General features: G+C 65.9%; 2 protein-coding genes across 2 annotated transcripts; one reads left to right on the top strand and one right to left on the bottom strand.

Annotated features, from left to right (window-relative positions):
- Nucleotides 1–29: 29 nt before the first annotated feature.
- Nucleotides 30–212, bottom strand: EMIHUDRAFT_49446 (hypothetical protein; the record flags this gene model as incomplete). Its single annotated transcript, XM_005790360.1, has 1 exon — nucleotides 30–212. A coding segment is annotated over one exon (183 nt), but the record flags the coding sequence as incomplete, so codon positions are not given.
- Nucleotides 213–8016: 7804 nt separating this feature from the next.
- Nucleotides 8017–8785, top strand: EMIHUDRAFT_433508 (hypothetical protein). Its single transcript, XM_005790359.1, has one exon. The coding sequence runs from the start codon at nucleotides 8252–8254 to the stop codon at nucleotides 8729–8731; it is 480 nt and encodes a 159-aa protein (XP_005790416.1). The 5' UTR covers nucleotides 8017–8251; the 3' UTR covers nucleotides 8732–8785.
- Nucleotides 8786–10491: the final 1706 nt, after the last annotated feature.

The following is a 10491-nucleotide window of genomic DNA, read 5'->3' as shown; positions in this document are numbered from 1 at the left end:
TTGCACCAGCGCTGCGAGGGGATGGGCCTGTGCGGAGCGACCGCGCGCCGCTCGCAACGAATAGAGAGCTGGAAGATGGCGGTCACCGCGGCGAACCAGCCGGCGGCCATGATCAACCCGTTGCGCTGGTAGTTTTTCGGGTAGTTGTTGTACCAGCCGCCGACGGGCGTCCACACCCACTTGGGGTACGGGATCTGAGGGCCGCCGCCCATCACGGAGCGCAGTGCGGCGGGTGCGGTAACGAGGGGCGCGCGCCTACAGCGGGGCGGGAGGAGAGGCGTCAGCTGATGGCGGTGCGCGCGCAGCGGGGAGGGCAAAGGCGGGGGAGGGGGAGGAGGCGGCGGCGGCGGCGGCGGAGGCGGCGGCGGCGGCGGCGGAGGAGGAGGCGGCGGGGGGGAGGCACACGCCGGCAGTGCACAAAAGAAGAATTTTAATATCCGCGTGCGTTCTGCAGTTGTTCTCCCATCCCTCCCTTGGGTTGCGTGTTTTCTTTCTTTCTTTCTTTCTGCAGTTAAGGGGTAACCCGGTACACGGAACCATCCCTCGGAGACGTGTTATGGCCCTGCGACCGCGCACCCCCGGGGCTAGGGCTCTCTAGCCCGTAACCCGATGCCGAGCGTCCGGCCAACTGGGTGCGCTTCTCAGCTCCCCGGCCCTGGGTGGGCGTGAGGTTAATGACCGCACTCCAAGTGCTCCAAGTGCGACTCCGCTGCTAGGGGAAACCTGGAGCGCGGACTAACTCTCGGAGAGTATTCTTTAGCTCCGAGTAGAGGGGGCGTTCTGCTGCTAGGGGAAACCCGGAGCGCGGTACTATCCCTCGGAGACCCGTGTTATGGCCCTGCGACCGCGCACCCCCCAGGGCTAGGGCTCTCTTGCCCGCAACCCGATCCCGATCATCCGGCCCGCTGGGTGCGCTTCTCAGCTCCCCGGCCCTGGATGTGAGGCTAATGACTGCACTCCAAGTGCTCCAAGTGTAGGGTGCCCACAGGACCCAAAAGAAAATACGGCTTTCCGCCTCAAAAAGGGACGCACGCGGCAAATCTGATGTTGGAGTGTTCCAATATTGGTGCACCCAGCCTAGTCGACTAATTCACGTTTGTGAGTACGAAAAATGCTTCCCGTGCGAAAAAAAGCTCGCAAGCACACCACCGAAAAGGGCTCGGCGAGATCTCTCGATTGGCATCACTTCCCAAAAATCGACCCCAAAATCGCCCTCCAGACCCTCCCTGGTGGCCAGAGACGCGCGCCGCAGGCGAAGCGCTCGCCGCGGACCTGCCCCGCCGGCCCCTGCCGACCACGCGTTGGCATAGCGCTCCTGAGAGCACCAAACCTCGCTCGTGTTGCCGCCGATAGAGCTCGACGCACGGCCGCAGTGGCTCGGGTTGGACGCACTGGCTTGAGCCGGCCTTTTGCTGCCCGGTGGGCGGCCGCGCTTTGGCTTGGCCGGTGGCTCCGCGGCTAGCTTAGGCGGCGGCAGCTGCTCGGGCTCGGGCTCGGGCAGCGCTGGCGCCATCTCCTCCGTCGGGGCGGCGGGAGAGGAGGTGGGAGCGTCGGCGGGAGCGTCGGCGGGAGGCTGAGAGGTGGCGCCATCTGAGAGAGAAGGCGGCCGGCGGGGCATGAAATCGGCGAGCGTCCGTTGGCTAGGGCCCTCCGCGGCCCGAGGCCGCTTGTTCTTCCCCTTCTTCCGTGCGCTGCTCGCACCAGAGAAGGGGTGGGTTGACTGCACCAGCGGCAGCGCCTCGCCGCTGGTGGACTCGCCCGAGCTCGACGAGTCGTCCGGCTTGTCGACGTACGAGGTCGCCGATGTCGTCGTCGCCCTTTTTGTCCTTCGGGTGCTCCTTGTTGAGTAGGCTCAGATTCGCTCCGCGCCCGGTCTTCTTTGCAGGCATCTCTGCAGCTCGAGGCAGCGAGAGCGGGCGCGCCGAGGACCAAACGCACCTGCGAGTGCATAGAGACGGCCGGAGATGGGTCAATCGTAGGCTACTCATGTGCCCTCCGCAAAGCCGGCAGGCGCGCAAGCGCGAGAGCACCCGTGCGCGGCATGCGGGGACTGGACTTGGGCGGTGCGGCTGTGTCGGCGCGTGTTATTAGCCCTATTATTAGCGCTTGTTATTAGCCCTGGCTCGAGCCCGCCCGCGGTGGAGGGTTATTAGCTACGATTATTAGCCACGCCCGGGCTAATAACGCGAAAGTCCTAATAACAAGCTAATTATTAGGTATGTGTTGATAATTAGGTACGTTATTAGGCTAATAGTTTGATAGTGTAGCAGTACAGAGCACCTCCCCCCGCGGCCTGGTGGTCGGCGGGGTTGCAACCAGTCTTCGCGTGCCGCCTGTCGTTCGACTCGGGCGCCTTGAGCGTCGGGGTGGCGAGCAGGGGACGCGGGACTGAGCGCCCAGCGACGCGTGCCAGGTGGGGCGCCAAGACCTGGATAGCGGAGCGCGTAGAACGCGCGCTGCCGATGTGCACAGAGCCCGGGATGGCCAGCATCCTCCCTCGTGATCGCGAACGGCGCCGGTCGGCGCGTGCGGCTCTGCGTCAACCAGTACGGAGCCCGAAATGCGTCCAAAAGTAAAAAAATCAGCTTTCCGCGCCTCTTCACTGCTCGCCGCCGCGCAGGCGCGTTCCGGGGGGGCAGTGGAGCATTTCGTCCAGGCTAGTGCCATTTCACTCTGACACGCTAATCTTGAAAACGTCTCCAACGGAGCTCCGTGTTGCTTCCAGCGCCCTTGCCCGCGCTCCCTGCGGCCACACCTTCGATCTCGAGCCGTACGGCCCCGGCAACCACTCCGACGCTCGTTCCGCTGTCCGCCGCGCCGCCGTCCGGCCTCGGGCCAGCCGCCTCACGCGACCCTGGTGCGTCGCCTACTGATGCGGCTGCTCCAGCTGCCGCGGCTAAGCTCGACGTCGTGCGCGACGCTGCTCTCGAACCTCGACTTCGAGACGTTCGGCGGCTTCGGGGACGGCGTCCGCAAAATTCTTCGGCAGGCGGCGGACCAGCTGAGTAACAAACTTTCGCACGCTCAGCACCTCGATGAGGTCACATGGACCACCAAGAACTGGCACGGGCTGCAGATGCAGCGCTTGTCTGTCGTTCTCCACACCGCCGTGGCGTGGCAGACGGTGAACGAGCTAGCGTGCGGGGACAGCGGCATTGTGCACGGTGCTAAGTGCATTGCCGTTCTTAACGGAGTCGCTTAGGCGGGTGGTGTGCCTGTGATAGTACTAGCACGCGCCAGCAGTCTTGGAGAACCCTGTCCACGCCTGAGGATTCTGCACTAGCGATTCTGCCACCCAAGACAGGATTCTGTATGCGGAGGCTCGAGAGGGATTCGTGTCCCTTTCTTCTGATTCTCACTCAGCCTGTGTTCGCACCTGTGTCGAGCCTGTTGTGCTGTAGAGAGCTGCAGCACGCAGGCCATCTCAGTTGGCCCTCTCGCAGCTTGGGACAGACACCCGCGATCGCTGCGCTGCCGCCCGAATGGGCACCTCCAAGAAGCAGAAGGAGGCCACGGTGCCGGCCGTCACCGCAACGCTGGCTCCCGACGTCCGAGTCACCGTTCGCAAGGAGCTCCTGCGACGGGTCGATTTCGCAATCTTCTGGTTCACGACTCTGTCGATTCTCGTCGGAGCTGCACTCCTGATTCGAAAAGGGCTTGGCAACACCGGCACGCCGGAGCAGGCTGTCTTCGGCCTGGGTCTTGTTGCATGGGGCGTCCAGCGCGTCGCCGTCCGAGATGGGCCTCCAGCGATTGCCCGCGGTGCACCGAAAGGGAAGCGCGCCAAAACGGCAAAGCAATAGAAGGGATATCCTGTTCATCCCCTCCCCGCCTGCCTGTAATTTCCTCCCTGAGTTTACCGCATGCGATCCATAATGTCAAGTGTGCTTGTGCGCGCCAGTGTGCTCTCTTTTGTGAGTCCGTCTTGCTGTCGTCCTTTTGGTGCGCGCGCGGCCCCAGCCCCTTCACACGGCACACCGGCCGCCTCTGTGTTCGTATGAGATAGCGTATCAGTTGGCTGACACTGTTGTTTAACTAACTTCGGTCATTCTTGACGCCTAAGCGGCGGAGGATTGCGGGCGGCGCCTTGCCGACGGCGCCGCCCCGCACAAAGGCAAGCTTCAGGTAGCCCTCCGCGCACAGCTGGCCCGATGGCAGATGCACCACACTCTGCTTGACGCAGTAGAAGAGGCCGTCGCCCTGCACCGTGCACGCAGAGCTCACCTCGACCAACTCGCGCGGTCGCACGACGGTTGCCGGCGGCAGCCGCAGCTGCTGGATGAGGTAGACGACGATGAAGGTGCCCTCCTCGAGCTTGAGCCGCTCGAGCTCCTCCTGGGTGGGGTCGGGTGAGGTCGGCGGCAAGGGCGGCGGCGGCGAGGGCGGCGGCGGGCTGGGCGGAGAGAGGAGGGGACGGAGGCGGCGAGGTGGCGGGTGCGTGTGCGCTCCTGCCCGCCGATCAAGACGGTGCGCTGCCGCTCGAATAGGTCCATCACGCACGGCACGGCCAGCGCGCCGTTCGGGCCGACCATGTCCGGGTAGACGCCAAAGGCCTCGCTGCGGCCGGCGCCGTCCTGTGGCGTGAAGACGGCGGCGCCCTCGCGCTGCAGCGCGATGAGCCGACGCGCCTGGGCGGAAGGTTCCGAGAGGGTTCCGAGAGGGTCCCACGGCTGTCGCGGATTCACCCGACGCGCCTCCTTGCCGTCGGGCGTGCGCGCGCCGACGAAGCCTGCCGGTCCGTCCACGTCGTAGCTGCAGAGGCACACGTGCACGGGCGTGTCGTACCTCTCGTTGACGAACCACTCGTGCAGCAGGGTGCCATCCTCCGACGGGTGTGCCGTCGTCCGGATGTCCACGACGTCGTTCCAAGACACGCTGCTGACGTACTTTGCCAGAGCCACGTGACTGACGGTGGCGCTGGTGGACTCACGGCCCAGGCACGAGTTGGCCGCTCGCTCGCTGTGGCGAAGGTAATGCCCGTAGAAGAGCATGTTGTAGCTGTCGATCTCGGCTATACCGAGGCGGAGCCTCATCATGGCGACGCAGCAAGTCCTGCGGGTCAAACTCGCCGCCCGTGCGCTGCGCCCCCAGCGCACCAAAACCGCTGCTTCGGCCCCCCACCCCCCACTGACAGGGAAAAGAAACACCTTGTGGCGCCTTCACGTAAACGCACAACCCCGGGCCCCGAAATCGCACAGTGATGACAGTGACATGAGCCGTGCCCAGATTCGCTGACGTCCCTTTTTTGATCGAAGAAACCCTCGCCCCGAGCGGCTGCCCGCATCTTTGATTTGCTGTGTGAGTGTTGAGGTGATGCGAGCGCGCGTGCGCGCGGCGCGCGTGCCGTTTTGGGTCTTTTATACCAGTGATGAAATATCAACCGACTTACCCCACGCGCGCACGCGCGCGCCGCGCTCCTCGACTCTCTCGCACCCGCCCCGACCCACGCCCCTCCCTCACGAGATCGGCGGCTGCGACCCTGAGAGTGCGCAGCGGTGCCGCTGGCGTGCTCACCACACCCATGCCTGCATAATTCCTGCACGCACTGCCTGGTCTGGTCGGGGCGTGGGGCGAGATCTGGCATGGCGGCGCGCTTGAACTGAGCGCCTTCGATCGTCTCGCGGCGACAGCTCGCAGGCCGGGCGGCCAGAAACTGTGCCGCTCAGCCATCCGCCGAAGCGAGCGCGCCGGCGGCGGTCCGCCGCCGGCGCGCTCGGCTCAGTGTCTTCAAGCCCCCGGTGGGGAGCTCCGCTTGCGGGAACGATTGAACATGCGGGCAGCCTCGCTGTCCGTGAATCAAGCACTCTTCACGGACGGTTTGATTGTGGAAACACCCATCTGTGCACTCCTTATGCAACACGGGGTCCCAGGGAAGGCTTATCGCGCGCGCTAGACGCCGACTCGGAGGCCGCACCGGTCAGGCGCGCAGCCGGAGAGAGAGCCTTCACAACCTTGCCCTCCGCTCGCCTTCTCTCTCGCAGAATATGGCGACGCCCAGCTGTCCACCTCCGTCGAGTGGCTACGTCAAGATGCGGAGGCAGCAGCACCGGCAGCAGCAGCCGCTGGTTCAGCCGGCGGCCGCTCGCTCCACGGCGCCGGCTGCCGCGACGACCCACGGCACGCCGCAGCCTCGACTGCGGTGCTGCGAGCCGCCGAGCACCACGGCGAAGCTCTGGGCGGGAGAGCGCTACAACGGCTTCAACACCGTCGGCGTGGTGGACTACCCCTGGCCCGAGCAGCAGCTCCCCGGGTTCCAAGACACGACGGTTACCGCCAACATCGGGGTGTGCGTCAGCGGCGGCGGGTGCCGCTCATACGCGGCCGGCTACGGCCAGATGCGGGCGCTTCACAACCTGCACCACTTGAAGAGGACGCGGTACCTGGCCGGCGTCTCGGGCGGCTCGTGGCTGACGGCGGTGACCGTCTACAACCAAAACGACACGCCCGACAGCGTCTTTTACGGCGCGAGCCCGCCGCCCGAGGAGCTGACGATGGCTCAGCTCGCGGAGCTGCCAAAGGAGTCGCTGGGGTACGGCGCGACGCGCGACATGTTCTTCGGGCTGCTGCCGCGCGCCGCGCGCGCGGGCTGCCTCGGCTGCTGGACAGGCGACCCTGGGCAGGTCCGGACCCACCCTCCCTCACCCCACGGTACTCGAACCCACCCTACCCTACTCCACGGTACCCGAACCCACCCTCCCCTACCCCACGGTACCCGAACCCCGGGCAGGTCTGGAGCCAGTCGCTGGGTGACGCGGTGCTGCAGCCGTACGGGCTCGGGGGCGACCAATTCTTCACGTGGAACGAGCAGTCTCGCGAGGAGGCGCTGGCGCGGAACCGGCACCTCAAGGCCTCCGACTTCCTCCTCCCACGCGAGGGCGCGCCGTTCCTCATCCTCTCCACCTCCTCCCTCGGCCCGCCTAAGGACGGCTCCTTGCTTGCTGGCTCGGGCGCGTCTTGTGCTCTCGTCGGCGGAGAACGGCTGCTGGACCTTTCCGTGAACCTTCTCGGAGCGATCCTCCGCAGGCGCGCCGCTGCTCTCGTCGACGAAGAACGCCTTCACAAACATGGAGAGCACGCCGCTGTACGTCGGCTACCCGCTCCTGCAGGACGTCGACGTCACCTACGCCGATGGCTCCACCGCGACGGTCACCAAGGGCGGGATGATCTCCCCGTATCTCCCCATGTCTCCCCATATCTCCCCATCTCTCCCTACAGGTCACCAAGGGCGGAATGATCGAGCCGTTTGCATACGGAGGCGCCGCGGCGGGATCGTCCCTCTCGGATGCCGTGCCCGGCGCGAGCGCAGTCGTCGAAGGCCTTCCGCCTCCGGAGTTGCGCTGGAGCCTGAAGCAGGCGGCTGGCGCGTCCCTCCCCTACCCCACGGTACCCGAAGCCACCCTCCCCTACCCCCACGGTACCCGAACCCTGGGCAGGCGGCGGGCGCATCCTCGGTCTGGGGCGAGCGCGACCTCTACTGGCTGACCGCGAGCACCGACCCGTCGACGCGCAACGACGACCGCTGCCAGTTCGGCGGCGGCCTCTTCTGCTGCTTGCGCAAGTACGCGGTGGTCACGACTGGCACATCGACAATCGTCGACGGGCTCACCAAGCTGCTCGACGTGCCCCTGGTTGGGCCGCTCCTCCCCGACTGGCCAAAGATGGCGGAGCAGCCGCAGCCGCCGCCGTCCAGCCGCTACCGGCAGGGGGACGGCGACCTCGAGGGCGACATCCTCGCGCAGTACAACGTGCTGGTGCGGAGCGTCGACCATGAGGTCTGCTTCCTCAACACGTCCCAGCCGCTCGCGCCGCGCGACAAGTGGGTAGCGAGCCCAGATGCGCAGATCCATATCTCCCCCCACATCTCCCCGTATCTCCCCGTATCTCGAGGCCTAGCACAGGTCCACCTCTCCCCGCCTCTCCCCGCCTCTCCCCGCCTCTCCCCGTCTCTCCCCGTCTCTTCCCGTCTCTCCCCGTCTCTCTCCCCATATCTCCCCATATCTCCCCAGGACCCGTACAGCGAGACGTCGGAGGAGAAGCTCCGCGAATCCATCTCGAGCTTCCTCCCGCCGCTCTTTGGGCTCTCCGTCGGCGCGGACCGGTGGGGCTGGCCCGAGCGCGACCTTTCCTAGACCCCTCCTAGACCTTTCCTAGACCTCTCCTAGAACCGTCCTGTAGGTGGGGCTGGCCCGAGCGCGACCCGGCCACGCTGCGAGTCTTCCGTGAGAGCGACTTTGGCCCCTTTGTGCGCGCGATGCAGGACAGCATGGCGGATGGCAAGACCGCCGTCGTGCGCATGACGCTGACCACGGTGGGCAGCGATTACGTCTCTCCCCGCATCTCCCGCATCTCCCCGCATCTCCCCATCTCTCCCCATCTCTCCCCATATCTCCCCATATCTCCCCAGGTGGGCAACGACTACATGGGCGTCGCGCCGGACAAGCGTCTCGACCTCTGCCTCTTTTACCTCTCGAGCTCGAAAGAGTGGGAGGCGCAGCTGCCGCAGGACACGCGCGACCAGCTGGCCAAGGGCGACGACGGCCCCTTCGCCGGCTTCCCGCACTTTGGCTCGTTCCTGCCCAACCCGATCGTCTCGTGTGGCGCCGGCGGCGAGTGCTGCGGCCTCAAGGGAGGTCTCACATCACTGACCAACGAGCAGACGAACCTGCTCGCCGGCCTCACCGACTGGGCAGTCATGAAGAACAAGGAGCTGCTCGCGGACATGTTTGAGTAGGCCGGCCGGTCCATGACATGAACCGATAGACACAAGCAAAAAACCTTCACCTCTAAGCTTCTCGGGCACCACGAGTCCCATATGGCGCCCCGGCGGGCCCCGGCGGGGAGGTCCGGCGCGGCGCTCCAACAATCCGCACTGTTCGCGAGCTTCTACGGGGGAGTTCAGGCTGCGCGAGAGGGCGGTCCGGCGGCGGAGCAACCACCTCCTACCGGCGTGCACGAGCTTTTACGTATAAGATTTCCTTGCGCACACCTCACCTCCGCATACAGAGTAACAAAAGGGACCGGAGCGACACGACCAGTCGCGCCAGCAGCTCACTGGCGTATGTGTGTGCGCAAGAGATACAAGACAGGGTCGGCGGGGGCGTAGCTAAGAGCGCGTGTGGCGACTGCGACGGTGACGCGCAGCCGGTCACAATGTAACGGCGAGGGCGTCTCGCTGCGGAGGCGTCCCGCGCCTGCTGCCGCCCTCCACCCCGCCCCCCACGGCCCCGCCCGCCTCGGCGTCGTCAGAGCGAGGGCCGGCAAACATGCGCGCCGAGTCGCTCTCCTCGGGCGCGCCGGCGTCGTCAAGCGAGTCGATGCCGGCGTCGGGGAAGCGCGACGGCCACCAGTTGAGCTCGCCGAGCTGCGCCATGAGCGAGGGCACCAGCATGGTCTGCAAGAAGACGGTGTCAAAGGTGATGCCGATGAGGATCACGAGGCCTGTGCAGCAAAAAAAGGGGGGGGGGGGACGGCGTGAGCGGAGGCGCGGCCCGCCGGGGCGCGCGCCCGCGGCGAGGTGTGGCGGCGCCGAGCTGCTGGTTGGCCACGGTGTGCGAGAAGAGCAGGCCCGAGAAGGCGGCCGCCATGATGAGGCCGGCGACGCCGATGACGGTGCCGTTGTTCTCGAGGCCGGCCACGATGGCGGCGCGGTTGGAGAGGCCGGACGAGCGCGCGGAGAGGATGCCTGTGACGAGGAAGACGTCGTAGTCCATGTTGAGGCCGATGAGGATGGAGAAGGTGATGATCGGCACCTGCGCTCGTCCACGAGGCCACGTGCCGAGAGTCACGATCCGGCCGCGGGTTAGGGTGTGGGTTAGAGTCTGGGTTAGAGTGCGGGTGTAGGGTTGTGGTTGGGGTGGGTAGGGGTAGGGGCCGGGTTGGGGTCTGGGTTAGGGTCAGTCAGTCAGTCAGTCAGGGTTAGGGGTCAAGGGTTAGGGCGATAGGGGTGTAGGGGTAGGGGTCGGGGTAGGGGTAGGGGTAGGGGTAGGGGTAGGGGTTGGGAGTTAGGGGTAGGGGGTAGGGGTAGGGGAAGGTGGAGGGCGGTGGCGAGGCGCACCATCCACGCGACGCCAACCTCTGAGTAGATGAGCGTGACCGTGCCGTAGACGATCGTGATGCAGAAGAGGTTCGTGATCGCCGAGCGGAGAGCCACCACGAGGGAGCGGTACGAGATGAAGAGGATGAGCGAGATGATGAGGCCGGTAAAGGCGACGACGTACGGGAAGTGGGAGAGCGTGTACATCTGCAGTGAGAGGTAGTTGACGCCAAAGCCGGTGATGGAGGCGTTAATGAGCGGGTGGCGCGACGCGAGCTCGTCGAGCTCGTTGTTGAAATCGACCAGCCAGCGCGCCGTCTCCTCGCCGTACGGCCGGAAGAGCGAGACCTGCGCAGCAGCGGGGCTAAGGGGTAGGGGTAGGGGTAGGGGTAGGGCATGGGTTAGGGGTAGGGCATGGGTAGGGCTAGGGTTAGTAGGGTGGCCGGCCCGTCGCGAGC

Source organism: Emiliania huxleyi, assembly GCF_000372725.1.
Source record: "Emiliania huxleyi CCMP1516 chromosome Unknown EMIHUscaffold_12, whole genome shotgun sequence".
Taxonomy (NCBI): Eukaryota; Haptophyta; order Isochrysidales; family Noelaerhabdaceae; genus Emiliania; species Emiliania huxleyi.
The sequence above is the reverse complement of the archived record's forward strand: the minus strand, read 5'-3'. Positions and strand labels throughout refer to the sequence as shown.